At 42.2% G+C, this 18457-nt stretch overlaps 1 protein-coding gene across 2 annotated transcripts in view; it reads left to right on the top strand.

Moving 5' to 3' along the window:
• maml2 (mastermind like transcriptional coactivator 2) overlaps positions 1-17914 on the top strand; it is a 32843-nt gene extending 14929 nt beyond the window's left edge. The window contains exons 2-5 of one of the 2 annotated variants that reach the window (XM_085795891.1): positions 10061-11269; positions 15979-16143; positions 16254-16362; positions 16452-17914. In XM_085795891.1, coding sequence (XP_085652017.1) covers positions 10061-11269; positions 15979-16143; positions 16254-16362; positions 16452-17299 — 2331 coding nt within the window. In that variant the 3' untranslated portion in view covers positions 17300-17914. Of the gene's footprint in view, positions 1-10060; positions 11270-15978; positions 16144-16253; positions 16366-16451 lie in introns of both variants that reach the window. The other variant, XM_085795892.1, reaches the window with a different exon arrangement.
• Positions 17915-18457: the final 543 nt, after the last annotated feature.

The following is an 18457-nucleotide window of genomic DNA, read 5'->3' as shown; positions in this document are numbered from 1 at the left end:
TACAGTGGAACAGTAGAATGGGAACATGGACTTTAAACCACTAACAAAATGTCCCCTGGTTAGAACAGTTTGCCTATTTCCAAGCAACGGACTAGATGTTTATTTGACCAGATGCCACTGTAGGTACAGCGGACCTGCTTTTAACTGCTCTCAACTGTTTTGGGATGAGATTAGGAGATCTGCCTATTGAGCAAAAAGCCTCTTAATCAGATGGAGATCAAAACGCTTTCTTTGTTTTTCCTTTAACTCTGAATGCATTTCAATCATCACGTTATGGGAAAGTTGTTTTTTTCCACAGATTACCTGAGAGCGCGCCGTGTCTCTCTGTCTCACCAGCTGCGACATGTAAAAAGACCTAAAGCGTTGGTTCACAAGGCCCACTTAGACACACAGAGGAGCTGCCAACATGCACAGACTTGCTCAGAGACATAAGCTCTGCTGCAACCTTGAACTCTCCCTGCCACTGTAAGAGCCATCACTGGCTCAGACAGTTGTGAGCTCAGTACCTGCAGGGCTCTATTCGAAAGCAATTGAAATGAAATGTCTTCTTTTTCATTCTACATGTGCAGGAGAATACGCATTTTAGTTGCAGATGAAAACTAGCCTTGGTGACCTACATTTGAAAACGGGGCAGCAATGCAGTTGAGTGGCTTGTTCTTAAATGCAGTTCTGAAGAAGGTATATCTGTCCGCACAGGAAGTGGCAAATAAAAACAGGAAATGTTGGGCATTGGTAGAGGGACTGAAATAATGGGGATGATAAAACTTTATAGATTTTTCTGACGGTCCACTGGCCCAATAGTTTTCTGGCCCGCCATGATTTGTCGAGTGTGAAGGCGTGTCTTATACTACCTGGGTGGTGGTTGAAGTGAATATCAGTAGATAAAAAAGAATTCGATGACAGGAGGTTTAGGTCTACCTTTTTCTCGTCTCTTTTTTCCTTTTTCTCTCTCTCACCCTCTCGGCCTCCATTGGCCAGATGTCGCCACATGTCTCCACTTTATCAGTCGTTTCAAATTAAAAGCCCTCTGCAGAGTCGTGTAATTGCGACTTCATGATGTTGCAGCTGCAGTAATAACTTTGCAGCTGTGGTCTGTTGCTGCAGAATGTATGTAAGGGAAACACTGTAAGGGCAAGTGCTTTCACATTATTCTAATCTGATTCAATAAGGAAAATATTGATTTATAGATAGAAAGAGAAACTCAGCAACAAGCACACACTCAATGTGGTTCAGTGTTTTCTTTTTAAATATACTGATCACAGACCAACCTGATGCCAGATGGTTTGTTACATAGAACCATCTGGGAAGGCTTCGTTGGAAACTGGCAGGCACTTTCAAAAAAGTATTTGGCAGGTGATTGGATGAACCATCTGTCTGTCATATGACGTAGTGCTGTCTGCAGTCTGAGGAGCTTTGAAGTTATTTAGCTTATTTGCAGACGATTCAGAGGGAAAATCAAAAGACACTCTTACAAATATGAAAACAGACGCTTCTCATATCTGGAGCAGTTCCTCTCTCCAAAGACACTGTTTGGTCCGAACCTCTGCTGCTTGAAAAATGCAAGATGGCTTCTCACTTGAGAAGAATTCAGCTCCTTTTACAAGGTTAATCACAAAGCGCCCTGAGTTTGTAGATGAATATTACATCTGCAGTTAACTGACAGCTTGTTTCATGATTTCCTAGTATCTTGGTTCAAATCAGACAGTTACCTCCTACCAACATTGGAGCCAGCAGCGTGTAAAATTGTCTAGTGTAGCTATTAATTTAGTGCTCTACCAGATGATTCCCATGGGTTTCTGTTTTTTTTTCTTCTTCTTCTTTCTTTTTTTTTTTGGCAATGTCAATCCGGAGACTTTTTAACTAGTCTAGTCAGTGTGAAACCAGTTGTTGTCTCTTGCACAGCTGTCCAGAATCAAGGCAAACAACTCTGAATCAACCTGACTTGTTTGTTTTTCATGGACGATGATATCTAACTAATATCTAAGATATAGTATATCAATATCATGTGGTGTTTTGTTTTTGTCCTTCTGGGAAATGTCAGGCTGATGATAAAGTTTTAGAGGTCACATATTTTCTGCTCCATGATCCCCCAATGCTCCCCCTCCACACACACTTTTCCTTGGTTGGAGTCAGTGAGAGCTCTGCAGTGTTTTCTGTGTGCGTCTCGGCTCGCGCTGGTCCACACAGACCTTATTTGGAATGTCAGAACTGATAGGAGTGGGAGTCAAACAAAGCTTCCCACTCATTTATTTTTTCTTCTTACTCTATAGCTGCAGCAGTCTCTTTTCAAACCCAACTAGCTGAGGATTGTTTCAGAGCATGAGTGCAGATTAGTGTGACTGCGTGCCTGTCCTATGTGCGCCTGTGTGTAATTTAAGTAAAAGCTGAGAGAGATGACAAAACTCAACAAGTAACACCATTTTCAACTAGTGGATCGTTCTGAGCTTTCTCCATTGAAGCGGTTTAAAGCACTAAATGTGTTTCCCTTCTCTAAAAGCATGAGGCTTATCAAAACCTGGCTGAATGAAGCAGCATTAGCACAGCATTAACCACTCAGCCCAGGTTTCCCATGGGATATAAAATGGATCCTTGTTTCAGTGGGAAATCGCCACAGCAATGTTACTGAAGAGCACTTTGCAATCCTATCAGATATTGACTAATGTTGTTTCCTGATTTGGAAATGCATTTTCTACACTTGAAGTGGAGCATCAAGGAATTCATGACTGAATGATGAGACGCAAACAGGTTTTAAGTATTAAATACGGTACAATTAAAGATAATCTCATCAGTAGTTACTGCAGAGGCTGAATAATGCACGCTATCAGGATGCCTCACATAAGCAAGTGAAGCTAAAAGATGGCCTTCTTTGTTGTGCCAGAGATATGACTGGAATGGCTCAGGACTGTGTTGCTCAACTCAGCAGTGGCACTGTTGGCTTTCACCGTGCTGCAGCTGCATGCTGAAGAGCAGCCAGATGTTTGAGATGGTGAAATGAGCCTAGCGAGCAGGAAACGGCTCTGCATGCCATAGGAATCGTCTTTGAAAACAGGAAGGGAACTTGTTCCCTGCTTATGGGCCTTTTCCTGTGGCATGACCGGAGGCAGGCCTTGTGTTTGACAGTTGCTGGGAAAAGGTAGTTGCGGTTGTATGGCAATGGCCTTTTAAGGGTACAAACATGCTTGGAAAGCCTTAGATGTGTTTTAACAGGGGATTTGTTCGCAGAGGAGCGAAAAATCACAGGACCATCTATCTTGTGGCCACATTTCTATGTCTTTGTTTCACCTCTGCACTCTGGGCTTTTTTGTGTAATGTGATAGTTAAACAAAAGAATTCATGGAGAGTTACTGATATGTTAACCAATACCATATAGCTCCAGGCTGCATCCAGGTGTCAATGCTGCTATTATCTTGCTTTACCTTCTCTCATGTAGCAAATGAGTAATCCTTAATGTGCAACCACGATTGTTAAATTGGGGATTTTTTTCTCCAATCTTTTCATGCTCACAGTGACCTCTGGTGTCTGCAAGGATTGTAAATTTCTTATTCTTGAGACTTTGCTGGTAAGAATCCTTTAATGTCTTGATTTATGTTTAACCCTCCCACACCCTCCCACCTCAAGCAGTTTCCCAGCCTGAAAATTGTTTCTTACCTCCTGCCTCTTACACTTAAGAAGGCAGAGCACACACACCAAGTGAAAGAAACATGTCATCATGGTAGATACATCATCTCCTGTCATTTTTGGGGCTCAGTGTGTAGCACTTTAGATGTGGGGTGGAATAGCAAGCATTGATAGAGGGTGTTTCCACAACTTAAGAGTGCGAATTTGAGCCTGCGTTACCACTAAATGAAACCCTTAGAGCTACAGCTTAGCCTATATGTAGGCTAGTTGATGTGCAAAAGCCTGTATGGTTATCTATGAGTAGCTCCAGGCTTGTTAAATGGTGGGATGTCATCCTGCCTCTTCTCTCTTTAACAGTGACTAAGTGAGGACAAAGGTGGCGGATGTCTTTTAAGTAAAAGTGATGCTGTGGTCCGGTTAAATCCTGCAAATGATTTTTTCATCGTATTATAGGCAGCAGATTTGTAGATTCCAGCTTTAAATCATTAATCGAAGGGATCCTTTTTTGCTCTGGAAGCCACAGTGATACGTGCAACACGTGCAACACGAGATTTGCTTCTGAGCGCAGGGGAGCCCTCAGTCCTCCTCGGCAAATGTCTCTGTGGTTAAAGAATGACATGCAGATGAGAGGCGACAGCAGTGTCAGGAGCTCTGTGAGCCACATGGCCATGGGTGATGTGATGTGACAGCTTGTCACTGCGATGTTGGTAACCTGTGGTACGTCTGCAGTGGCGTGGCCTAGCTGGTGCTGCCGTGATGCCTTGACAGAGCGTGCCCCCCACCCTCAGCCTCCCTCCCTCCTACCAAACACACACTCACACAGTTCCTAGCAACACATCACCGCTGTCCTGCCATCCTGAGAATCTGTGGTCCAGGAAAAACAGCTTGTGAACTCTGTGTACCTCGCAGGATAATATACTCAGTATATTATCTACAACAGGGCATTTCTTCTACTTGGCCACTACAGGAATAATTAATGTTGTGTAGATAATTAATTGAAAGGGATGCAATACAGTTGTGTTTTAAATGAGCTTTTAAATGAACCAGTTTTCCATACCTTGTCCACTCACCCCCAGTTAAGGTCCCTCATCATTGTAATGGTTGTTCAGTGACCGGTGATTGCAGACATACCAGCATTGCTTGTTACTTTTTTTTTTAAAGGGGCCCCACATATTATCTTCTCGAGTCCATGCATATTTTCAGAGCAGCTTCCTGCTGCCTCCTTTAGCCTTGGGGGATATCATATTAAACTCATCTGTTTGATTCTGAAGAAAGGACATGCCAAAGCAAAGGCTGATTGGAATACTGGCTTTAATCTGTGCATTTGGATAATGGAGAGCTGATATTTGAATGGGAAGTGTCTCGGACAGGATTTTTTTGTGCGCAGGCTGCCTTTTGTTAAAATAGCAAGTTTCTCTATGGAATGTTGGAGCTGAGCTACAGCAACTGTTAAAAAATCTGCCTTCAGTAAACATAATGGATGATTTCTCTTCAAAGGAGCTCTTATCATCTTTTCCCATTTCCCAGAGGCTGCCACAAAGCTGCCTCTTTTTTTCCTGCTGCTGCTGCTGCTGCTCATCCTTCTCTCCTGCTTGCTCTCTGGAGGGCAGCTTCAATCTAATACAACTGTGTCAGGAAGTGTGGGGATGCAAAGTGCTGATGAGCCAAAAGTAGCCCACCTCTGCAGTGTGCTGCTTCGTCCCAACACGCGCCAGCCTGATTAGGAAAGTACGCTATGAACCTGCGCTCACATCCCTGTGCAACCCTATGGCACATGCCCTATAGAAACAGATTAAATATGTTTTTTTTTCTTCTTGCTCCAGACCTAATGTTGTAATTTACCTCATGTAAAAGGGATTAAGCCTCGATGTTATCATTTTGTCAGCCATCATAATGTCTGGATTTTATTTAAGAATTTCTTTAATACTAAAGCTATACATTTTTTCTTCTGTACAGATATGTTGTTCCTTAGTGCTGGATTGCCATAAAACACAATAGATATGTATTTATTCCTAGTGTTAGTGTTGTGAAAATTCTTTCTAACCCTTACCCACGTCGTTAAATTAAATGCATATGAGCCTTAAAATTGAAAAACTGCTTGAACTCATACCGAAAATGCTAAATTGTCAGCATTGTCTGTACTGATGGAATCATCATGGTTAACCAGGAACACATTGTTGTCAAGTGCATCATGCACACCTGGTAATTACTTTACACATGCTGAATAAAAAGAAACTATGGCCTCCTTAAAAAAAAAAAAAAAAAAAAGGTGCAGTACAAACAAAGCAGAATCTGACCTGATTTGACCAAAACCATAAATTGTCTTGAATGAGTGTGTGAATGTACACAGTGTTGCAGCAGATTCAGCCCCAGCTTCCCTACCTTCCTCTGAATTATTTACATTTTCAAGTTATCCAGGATGTTTGATTCTGTTACTGTGGATATGATCATGGCTTACGACTTTAGACAGCAAGTGGAAACCCTATAATTAAACTGAGCCCTCCACACTTTGTCAGCATTCTGCAAGCAGATATCTGAGTTTTGTATGACAGCTGATCATTGGCACTGGTCTGAAGGCTCTTGTTTCTTATCTGGCAATAAGCGAGCTGAAATCCCCTCTTGCAACAGTATGCAACCTGCAGAACCGCATAAATATTATGTCTCCCTAGGAACACAATAGTCGTATTTATTCCTTTATTTTGGGGCTGTTTTTTCCATGTCAAATGCCGAGAGGAAGGTTTCTAACTCTTGCAGGAGCAGATTGCAACATGTTTCAGGACTCTGGTGAATAGATTAAAGGCTGGCGAGCTCAAGCTTTTGTTGAGCCGCGCTTTCATACTCAAACACATGCACAGGCACAAAACCTTCGTACAATTTCAAACCTATACCCTTGCAGCACGCATGGCTCTGAGGGGCTCTGCCACTGGTCTGACAGATGGTACCAGGAGGCCTGGTGTTTCGCCCTGTTATGGCTCACCCGGAGCCCCATCCACAGTGCTCAGCATCACCACACTGCTCACCATGACACACAAGCTACCAGCCTCCCAGCTCCCAGGAATACATAGCCTCTGTTGACAGGGCCAAGGTCAGGTTCCTCACTGCCACAGTCAAAGGCCAATAAGTAAGCAGCTCTTAAAATAATTAGAATTTATCTTGGTAAGTTTGCATCCACTAGTGGGTGAAGGTAAGTCCAGTTACACCCCAAAATGATTTAAATATTGTGTATTAGGTGTCATTTTGTGTTTCTTGTAGCTATTTTTATTGTAGCTATAAGAACGCCTGGCAAAACAAATGTTCGCCTTGGTTTTGTATTAATAAAATCTCTAAACGAACATTCTGCTCACTACTTACATAGACATTAAAAATGAGTGAATTCCATTTGCCATTTGTGCTTTCATCTCTGAGATGATCTGTATATTTTACATATGTTTGAGCCTCTCATGCTGCAGGAGTCACTTTCAAAGTGATTCAGAGCTTCTAAGCTCATTAAATGTTAATCAGAAAATCTATTTTCAGATCACTTGGAGATCTGTCATGAGGATTTCAGGCCAGCTAGGAGGCCACTACTTCTGAGTGCTGAGCGCTGAGTGAATGGGATGATACTGTATTTGTTGGAAATGTAATGTAAAATGTAAAAAAAGAAAGGCTTGGATATCATTTTTTTATTTCCAAATGAAGATAATATCAGGATGGGAATCTGCGATCTGACCTTAACAAAATCTCAAAATGTCTTGAGAAGCTTCTGCTTTCAGTTGTGAACCCAAGAATTACTCTTGAACATCGTCCATTTTTTAAATGGCACAGAGGCAGCAGTGAGGCAACCCTGTCTCACAGTGGCTTTTTGCAACACATCCACTGTCCCTTCCATTATTCATGATGTGTTTTCTCAGACAGTGCCCTGAACCATGAGGATTACTCGTGTCTGTCTTCTCCAGAAAGAGTACTCTGAAACTGGGGAGAAAGTGTGCATGAGCTGCACACACTAGTTTTCATCAGTTTTTTTTTTTTGGACAAAAAGCAGATGTCCAATAGTTTGCTAGGTTGGATCTCAGTAAAGATGGCAAAAGGGAGCTGGTGAATGAGACGTACTGTGGATGAACTTATGGAGGATTTCCAAGTTAAAGCGGTTTGTGTCTCTGTGTTAACTTGGCATCAGCCAGGCAGGCAGTCATTACATCACTGGAGAAGATTCCTTTCTCTCTAGTTTATGTTAACAATTTTTCAACTGACCTATAGTCCTGTGTCAAAGTATGTTTAATTTAGTTACTGCTTTTCTTTTGTAAACATTGCATTTTTTACTTACATTTTAATGTACAAAATGTTAACTTGGCTATTATGTTTTGGCTGCTGTTAGGCAAAGGTTAAATCACACTACACTTAGAGGACACTTACTGGCTGCCCATTAGGAACATGTATGCATTTACATTAATAGTTAATCAATAAACCATTCATATAACACTATGAATTATTTCTCACATCCATTTACATACATTCATTTCACCAAATTAGATTGACAGTCTCTCTGGTAGCATTTAAAGACACTGCTATGCGATGACTTAAGAATCACATATCAAACAGATTTTAATAAACAAAATAATGGAATAGTTTGCACAGTGTAAGTGGATGATTATTGTTTGTCTACTGTGTTGGTTTTGCCTTTAGCTGTAGTACACAATGACAACATAGTGTTGGCATAAACTAAAGGAAACAAACTGGCTGCTCTTGTTTGACATTAGTCTTCGGTGCTGTACTGTAGCTCTCCTCTTGTCTTTGGGTTTCTCTCCTGCCTTCACACAGTGATTGTGGTGGAGCTCATTCCAGTTTAAACTGTCTGCAAGTTGATTTACCTACTGTACTAAAATAAACCAAAGGGAAATTAATCTGTCTATTTGCAGTCATGCTTTGAAAATGGTCTGCACAATATTAAGTATAACAGTTTATACTTACGAAGCTAAATGCAAAGCCACTGGTGTAATCCTCTGGATACAATAGATAATTCAGTATGCTCCTCTCCTTCTTAGCACAACACCATCAACATAATCATCATCATCCATCCACTTATTAGCTTTAATATAGGAGGCTTGGTGAGTCATAGAGATATTTGTGCCTTGATTAAAATGTGAGGATGTATCTCTGAACAACTGCATTAGCAGGAGTAACACAGACATGAACAGGGTAGAAATGTAGTGAACTACAAGATTCACTCCAAACCCTCAGGCTATGAATCATCTTAATGCAATGTGTGTCAGCAGGTGGAAATGACTCAAATTTGTTCCCACAGTGAAATATGCAACACACTGATACTCCTCTCCTGTGATCAGGTTGGTGTATAATCAGAGCCATTTTGTTTCCATGCAGGAATCGCATTATGAGATGGTCAGATAATCAGACTTCTTTATGTGTATACAACAGTGTGCCTGAGAGCGACTCTGCATAGACAATTTCTTTTCTCAGTGAGTTGACAGAAAGGCTCAGTTGAAGAAAGAAACTGCATATTTTTATTGACTTAACAATTACATTTATACCTGAAAATATAAATAATACAGGTTTTTCTGTGTTACCATAAGCTTTTTGCTAAGGTTTTTAATGCCTCAGTTTTACGGGGTGTTTGGAGTTGTGAGTCATCTCTATGTGCTTAGTACCTTAAATGAAGACATGGGGATAGGACAAAAGGAAGTAGGATATCTGCACCGGCATGTTAAGCAGAATCTAAGCCACAAAGGAGAAACTCTGCTATCTAACGAAGCACAATGGGCAAAAATATAATGTATGCAAATGAGGGAAACAGACAAAGGCCCTATTCTTCTCTCTGAGGTCTGTCGACTGTATCAGATTCCTAACTATCTTCTCAGCCCATCCTCCGCGCTCAAACTACATAATATAAAAACAATTTTGTAAGTGCTGCAGCAGCGTTTTCTTCATTGCTGCACTGCACTGCAAATGGTCAAATGAAGTCATGTAATCTAAGCTTTGCATGTATTATATGAATGTATCTGCGTGGTCTTTTTAAAGTGTTGTGAGGGGATAATTTAAATCTGTATAAAGCATTTGAGAAAACAACACTGTTGTCAAATCAAAAGTTGTTCTAATGAAAAAAAAAAAACACTGTCTAATAATAAAAGTAATCTTTCGAAATTTCACAAGTCGGTGCAGCATCTGCAGGCCTTGGAGCAAATTGTGAAATTTGATTACTTTACATGGTGATACTTTGAGCTGGATGGAAGATTGAATGAACAGAGACTCAGAACTATCGCCAAGATTTAAATTGGCTCACAAGACAGCTTACAGTCAAATGCAATAAGTAACATCCTCTAGCAGGCTGTTTTTGTGGGTGTTTTTTTCTCAAAACCCTAAACAATAAATAATGAACTGAAGGTAAAGTGAAGGTTTTTCTCTCTCTTTCTTAATTGATTTTAAAATTCAGTTCTCTTGTCTTTTGCAGCTTCAAGGATCTTTGCGGAGGAAGATTGAGGGACATGCACCAGGACACATACCAAAGCAGAATGGGCTCTCCTGTGGTTTCACCGGATCAGACTTTAAGAGGGTCCGTGTGGATGCTGGTCTGGGACATGGGCCTTGCAACCACAACCTAAGCCAGTCTCACTCTCTTCAAGGGTCCTCAACCATGGGCATGCAGAGGAAGAATTACATGATGCCACATGGAGTGGGGTCAGACATATTCAACATGACCCTGAAAGAAATGAAAAAAGAGCCCACTGAGGTCCAGTCGTGTGGCCAGTCAAACACAGAGATGATCTTTGACTTTAAAGAGGAAGGTGGTGTTCAGATCGACCCAGATCTCCAGGATCTATTTGATGAGCTGACAAAGTCAGTGCCCCCACTGAATGACCTGGAGTTTGAGAAGATGCTGAAGCAGGATGATACATTTGGCTTGGATCTAGGTCGTCCAAACTCAGCGGGTGCAGCTGCGAGTCTGTGTTCTCCACTGGAGAAGCCCATCAAGACAGAGCACTCTCCAGATTATGGGCAGGTTCACAGTGGCTCGCCACAGCTTCGGCCGGCCTCTGCTGGGCCCTCTTTCACATTGACCAGCACCTCCTCAACCACCACGTCACAGAAAGCTAACACTCAGGCGGGACACCCCAGAGCCATGCCCTGCTGGCCAGAAATATCTCATGCAGAGCAGCTGAAGCAGATGGCAGCAAACCAGCAGCAGCCAAGCTCTCTGCTCCATCACCACCACCAACCACCACCTGTGGGACTGACCAGCTGGGCTCCCGCTATGAGCACCCACTCCTCCACCAGCACCTTCCCCCAGGACAAGGTCTCCAGCCCGGCCCCACTTAACCAACAGAGGATCAGCACCCAGAGTAAAGGGATCAACAACTGCCTCTTTAAGTCAAACGGGCACAGTGGCTCTCATCATTTGGACATGAAGGTTCTGAGCACCAAGCCCACACTGCACTTCAGCCCCAAAGCGTCCCACTCCGCCGGTCAGCCGATGCCTATCATGGGAGGCTCAGTGAACAAGACCGCAGCCCAGCAGCAACAGTCGCCTACGACCGGCCAGAATCAGCCACATTCAGCTCTGCATTTCCAGAACCATCAGATCTCTACGTCAGGAGCCCTTTGTCTGCAACCCAAGTCTGTTCCTGCTGGGCTGCCGTTCAAGCTGTCACAACAGAGACAGGTAAGGGCTCTGTATATGTGCAATTGTATGGCAAAAAATAAATGGAGATGGAGCTAAATGCCATTGGAGTAACAGAGTTTTCAAACATGTGCTTATACTAAGAAATATACTGTATATCATATGTCAGAGCAAACATACAATATGGTATGTATGCCAAAACTGAGGGCTTATTTTCTGTTAGCTTATGCAAATAGGGATATACTATTTTATGTTGTAGCAGATGGTGAATAATTGGCTGGTGTCTTTCATAGCACTGTATGAAATAGATAATAGGTTGTCATTTCCTTGCTAAAGGTAAGGTAACATGATACACAGCACAGTCAAACTAACTGACTTTAGTCTTTCTCATCATGGGGCTCCTCACTTTGCTTGCAGCAGAAAACCTGCTGTCTGAAACAGCAACAATGCAACACTGTTTGTTTTGGGACTTTCTTGTCATTGTTCTAGCTGCTGTCTGAGCCTTTGCTGTTGAATATGTATTTCCCCTGAAAGTGTTTTGACGATGACACAGATTGCCAGAGCATGGTAGATTAACATGCAGGACTTCTAATTTCTCTGCTTGTCATGGTGGCTCCCCGTCAGGGCACAGATATGCACAGCGGGATTTGCTAATTGGAGGTTGTTAGCTACAAGGGACAAGTGGTGGAAAATGACAGTAATCTGCTTAGCCTGGTGCCGGAGGTTGAATCACTGATTTGTTATGATTGGGGAGATTTAGACCGTCCCCTCTTTCATTTTTGCACTAACAGTATCTGTAGCTGTCTTTTTGTGAAATGATAATACAAGCCACACAAGAGAGCACTCCTAACCTCTACAGATCAAGGGAAGTGCTTGAGTGACTGGGAGAGTGTGGGAGGAGGGAGAGAGGGAGGGAGCTGTACAGACATGGAAGTAAACAAGATAGGATGACAAACACATCATCAGGCATGGGTGTAACAGAACCGGTTTTACCACTATACGAAAGAGCCATTTACACTCTAAACAGAACATGTGGCTGTGCTCATTCATTAGTTGTCTGAAATACCCCTTCAAGTCCCTATTTATCCGTGGCTTCCCATGAAGGTGTGATGTGTGTTAAAAATGATCAACAAACATTTTTGGGACTATAAATTACCACATCTCACAACATCTCACATATCTGAATTATAAGCATTCCATTATTTATTTAGTTTTTAATCAAAAGTATGCCTGAATTAGCATTAGCACTAGCATGAGAATTAGTGACTATAATGTGTTATGATAATATTTCTTTGGTTCTAAACCCTTAATTATAAGCAATAAAAAAATGGTGCATAATTAATATAATAATAATGAAAGGGCAAGGGAAGAGACGTAGAGGATCTGGATATCAAATAATGAAAATGCCTTGAATGGATGTCGATAAATTATTAAAAATGAAAACTTTTCCAAAGCCCAAATCTCCTGAAAGTAAAAGCTCAGTCACTTCTTGTCGTTAAGATGCTGAGGACATGAAGCTGTGCTCCAGTTCAGAAGGGGTAAAGATTTGGTGAGACAACTTTCCCAAGGACATTGTGCTTTAATGTGCAGTTAGTTTGAACAAATAAAATATGCAGGCATGAAGCTCAGGTGGTGATAGTGTAGGAATTGAGGAGAAGAAATTAGAGCCACCTTACAGTTTCAGAACAAGTGCTTAAAAAGGCTGATAATGGTGTTTGCCTTTTGTAGTCAGCATGGACAGGGTTAAAGTCTAACTAATGAGGAAAGGACAGCTCACAGAGAGGCGAATAAGAGTGGAGTCTCTTCCCACAGTGACCTGAATTAGTAATGCCAGAAAAATAAAGGTCCTGAAAGAGTTCCCTGATCTCCTGTGTAACGCTAGCGACTAGCAGTGGGCTTCCTCCCACTGAGTGAGGCTGAAGACCTTCCTAACACTGCCAGAGATGTGAGCTTTGGTGCTTGTTTGAAGCTTCACGAAGTTTAATAATCAGTTGCTGAGTCAAACATGTCAAAATTGAAATGCACCGCTCTGCAACCCTCTAACTGCGAGGTCACACACACACACACACACACACACACACACACACACACACACACACACACACACACACAGTAGAAATACATTCTCTTGCAGCATACTGTACACTAGAGGACACTAATGCAATATGAAACCTGAGTTACTGTGGTTGTTGGGCAGTGCTACTTCAAGGACAAGGTTTTGTGCTGCACGTCACATCACTATTGTAGCCTATGTTGTGTGTTGAAGCTAGAGAGAGAAAAAACACACACACAAAAGCATCAATAGGAAAACAAAGACAATCCTGATGTATTGCACATCGTCTTTATTTATGAGGTCTGAAATAAAATTGATGTCTAATTTCTGCTACTGTGAAAAGCATGAAAAATCTGTTGGATTTTTCTGGTAACTGTATAGCTATGCAGGTGCAGAGATGACAATTTTTAAGGAAACACAGAGGAGCTTTTAAGCTATTGACATGTCTTTTAGGTTTGGAAAAAAAAAGAATTCTCACAATGGAAATTGGACCTGTTATTATGAAAGTGTTAATGCCAATAGTCACATTAAGTTTTTTGTTTTAAGCATCTAATGACTATTTGTATAGTTGACTCTTGGTCTCCAATGTACACATGTATTTCTAATTTGATCTAAACATTTGGCAAGAGTGACTGCTCAGCATAAGACAACACTGTGCAATAATTACCTTCGGCTCATTTTCTGCAGAGCTTGTGCTAACAAAGTGCTCTCTGTTTTAACTATTCAGAAACCCAGATTTTAACTGCAGCTGAAGCTGAATGTTTACTTGTAATAAATGACTCCTCAACCTTTGTTGATGAGCTTGTGCCACCACGTCCCTCAGTTAGTAGAAGAGCTGGGCCACGGGGGTTGAGCCTACCAGGTCACTCAGGCAGTGCTGTGAAGGGAGTACTTGTTTCCTGGGAAAAGGAGCTGCGGCCAAGTCCAGATGCCGAGGCGCTCCCCAGGGACAGCGTCCTGAGTCCAGACTGGAGGAAGTGCAGTGTGAGAGCCGGCAAGGCTGGGCCTGGATCACTGTCAGCTGCCTGCACTGCCGCAGGATGGGAGACTAAATCACTCTGCTCCTTCTCTGAGGCCCGAGCCACATGTGGTATTCATTTACAACAAGCTTGTGAAGAATGAGAGGGGGGAAAAACATGGAAAACAGCTTTATGACACATCAGGGTGACAGAGAGGATTAGTCAGTTGTACATGCTAAAAGACCCCTCAATGGGTTTGTCTTACAATAAAGATAGAACAAGCCCACTCCAGGGTACCTCTGTGGGGAAAATGTCTGTGATGGCCACAGTTTCTCACAGTCTCACTAACTGGATACAGTGAATCAAAGCCAGTGACTCTGCTTTCTAGAGTAAGAGGAGAAACCGCTGTTTTGATGTTTTAGTCCCTGTGTAACCTCATTGCCATGCTCGGTTTGCTGTGTGGGTTGAACTCAGGCAGGGAAGGCGAATATTAGCTCATGTGAAATGGCTTGTGACTCCTGATGAGTTTCAACTTCCCTCATTCTCTAATCCGGTCTCGTTAGTTCTCCATATTTCAGCCCCATTCATTATCATTCACACACACACACACACACACACACACACACACACACACACACACACACACACACACACACACACACACACACACACACACACACACACACAATCACTTCCTTCTGTCTTCTTTCTGTTTTTCTTTTGGGACCACAAAGTCCCCACCCTGTAGAGATTCGTCCTCTGCAAAGAATCTGTCCTCTAAGTAATAGCTTCTACTAAATGCACTGTTGGATTTAATCCATTTCACCATGGGAAATATTTTAAGTCAACACAATGACTGACACTGTATACACAGCGTGTGTTGACTTGGATTTGGTGCACATTAACCTCTTTCATGACAAATGCTTGTACTTTGTAGAAGCTCGACCATAGTGAGAGTGTCCTTGTGTCCACAAGCCAGACAGGTTTTACTTGGAGTGCCTGGACGGCCCGCACAGCTGCCTAAAAAAGCTCAAACAGATATGAATTACAACTAAGTATAACATCTCAAAACAGGAATAATGGTAAGAGCTTGTCCGCAAAAGCATACATTCAGGACAAGATTTCAAATAAAAAGCTAGTTTGGATGTCTCAATTTCATTTGAGTGCTGACGACTACAACGTTTTAATCAGTGTGATAGTGTCAGGAGCCAAATGGGTTTCTAGAGGATGGAATGCCTCCTTGCCAAACACAACACAGTGATCAGTAAAGGAGAGCTTATTAAATGGAGGTAGTCATGGTGCTGGCGCTTAACTCCCCATCGGCACACATTTCCTGCTGTCTCAGGGATTCTTTCCACTCTCTTTAGACACAATTATCAAGGGAGAAGCAGGCCTTGAGGAGGACTTGCACTCCCCCCTCCAAAAAAAAAAAAAAAAAAAAATCCCCTCTCCAAGTCTCCCTTTTTCATCTGCAGAGGGAGTAGCCTTGACCACATTCTGGAGGTTGAATAGCATCTTTGACACAGCTTTGTGATGTCTTGTAGAGTTTTGCCCTCTAGTGGTCAACTGATATTATTACATTGTTTTGGTTTTTTGTGTTTTCCCAGAACAGCTTTCACAGCACTTAGCTCCGCTCTCCTGGCACTTAGTAGAGAAGAAGCAAAAAGACGCATTTAAAAATGTCAAAGTACCACCAATGACACTAATGTAAAACCGTCGTGTGTGTGTCTCCTTCTCAGGGTGTTCCCCCTGGTCCCAGGCTGCCCACTAATGGAAGCTTAGGAGTCATGTCAGGCCAGTCGCAGCCACGTCCCCCAGCACCCAACACCCAGCAGAAAGGCCCCGCCAAAACCCAGGCCATGCAGCGACAGCTTAACCAACAACAGCATGCCATCAACAATTCAGTAAGACACATTTACGCTGTACACCCATCACCAAATAAGAAGCAGTTCAGATTTTGTAAGAATTGATTAATCACATAATTAAGACTCACAGCATTGTCTTACCTTTGCAGGACAAAGACAATACACACGATCAGTTCAGTCGTCATCTCACGAGGCCACCACCTGATTATAAGCAGTCAAGGAGTATGGTGGGACTTCAGCAAGGAAACATCTTCACAGGTATTGTACACTTCTGATAAGACCGAGATGATTTTGGTGTTCATGAGTGACAATATTTTTCTAATCAGTTTTTCTTGGTATCTCTTTAGGTCAGAACTCCTCTCAGTCTACCAGCAATGGCCCAGAGAACGACCTCCAGTCCATGTCTTGTCACCTCCCAAGTGGGTCTGGTTCAAAGATGAGTCCGTCCCCATCAGACCGCCGGTTTGGCATTGGGCCCGACTGTCATCCGAATCCTTGTATCAGCCAGTTCCAGCAGCATAACAGCCAGAATAGAATCGGACTAAATCAAAATAAACCCAAGTTCCTGGGGCCAAATACGCAAGGAGGGTCCTTCGGGATGAACAATGTAGCAGGTGTGCAACATCCGAGAACGACAGCTGACCTGCATTCCTCAGGGGTGCCAGGGCAGGGTCTCGGGAGCTTGATGACAAATGTCAACATGGGCTGGGGCTCAGCCAACAAGCAAGTGACAACTGGACTGGGTGTTAGGCGGTTACCCAACCCACTACAGTCGCAGGGAGCGCAGCTGGACATGCCAAACCACCCGTACCAACAGAGGCATATCGGCCCACCGAACCAGGTAGCACCAGACATTGGGATGCTCCCTCTTAACCCTTCAATAAGAGACACAGGCGGCCCCAGACCTAGCCAGCCAATCATGGGTTCTCCATCAGCAGTGGGAAACCTCAACCAGGCCTCTCCCGAACAGAGGGTACCAGCAGGCAGCTTTGTGGAGCCCAGTCCCAGTTCTAGCAGCTACCAGAATAACAGAGCCAACCGCGTGACCTTTGACTTCCTGCCCGAGGGAGACAACACAGTTCCTGGGATCAACACAGACTCAGACTTTATAGACTCTCTGCTCAAGTCTGGCTCTGGGAATGACGACTGGATGAAAGACATAAATTTGGACGAGATTCTAGGCAGTCACTCTTGAATTTGGGTCACAGATGGCCAGAACCCGAACCCCAAACTCAAATTACAGAGGCTATGTATGCAAGGTGGAAGAAATAACATTTGTAAATAATGACAAAATGGAATTTTATAAACTCATAATGTTTGTTATTCAAGTATACTGTATTGTTTTATATTGTATTTACTGTGAAAGGAATTTGTGTTCTGTCCTTAGTACTCAGCATATTTTGTTCCTGGTATATTGTCCAAGAAACTGCTTTTCTTTGCAGTCACAGTTATTGTGGTCTGTCTTATTCAAACTGTAGTGCTGTCCTATAGGATAAAATACCAAATTCACACTGTGAAGAGAAAACATTGCTGTGTTGCTTTCAAGTTCATCTTGGTAATCAAAGTTTCTAAATCTCCATCCACTATTTAGCATGATATGGTATTTACCTTCAGAAGTTTTGCTACCATGCACACAGAGAATCTTGCCACAACAAATGTTTTCTTACTTACTGTTCAAGCTTTTCGATCTGTGGTAGTTTTTGATGAAATACAAATAATGTAACCATTATTTTTTTCATGTGATATTTAATAATTATTGGGATAGTAATGAAACATTATAATACATGCAATTAATAAACTTGATTTGAATAATGTGTTGCTTTTGTTTGTTTTCTTCCTATGTGGCTTACATAGTTTTACTATATTTACTAGTCATTAGTATGGCATGATTTTTGAATCCAGACATATAAATGATGCTTCCTAGCAGTAAGTTGCTCATCTTATCATAATGACATTAGATATAAATGAGGAACTTGCTGAAATATTATATTTGAATGGTCATAACCACAGTTTCCCCTGGTCCACATAGGGGTGAATCCTGAGGCTGCACAGACATGATATACTGGCCATCTTGATTTGAAATAATACCAAGATTACTGTGTATGAACACACATCATTGAGTAATATTTGGAGTAATATAACTTGTGTGCTTTTGTTGTAGATTTGGTGCAAATCACGAGAGACTCTTCTTTATACTGTCACTGCTGACATACCTGCCTGAATGATGCAAAAGTGTGCAATAGCTTTTTCAAATAACTGTCATGTTTTCGCTCTTCTCCTTTCAATGATCAAAAGAAACTTAAATAATGATTGCAGTAGGGCTATGTGTTCATATAAGCAACAATTTGGTTAA

Source organism: Trachurus japonicus, chromosome 13 (assembly GCF_045865225.1).
Source record: "Trachurus japonicus isolate A0001 chromosome 13, Traja_1.0".
In the NCBI taxonomy this organism is placed as follows: Eukaryota; Metazoa; Chordata; class Actinopteri; order Carangiformes; family Carangidae; genus Trachurus; species Trachurus japonicus.
The sequence above is the reverse complement of the archived record's forward strand: the minus strand, read 5'-3'. Positions and strand labels throughout refer to the sequence as shown.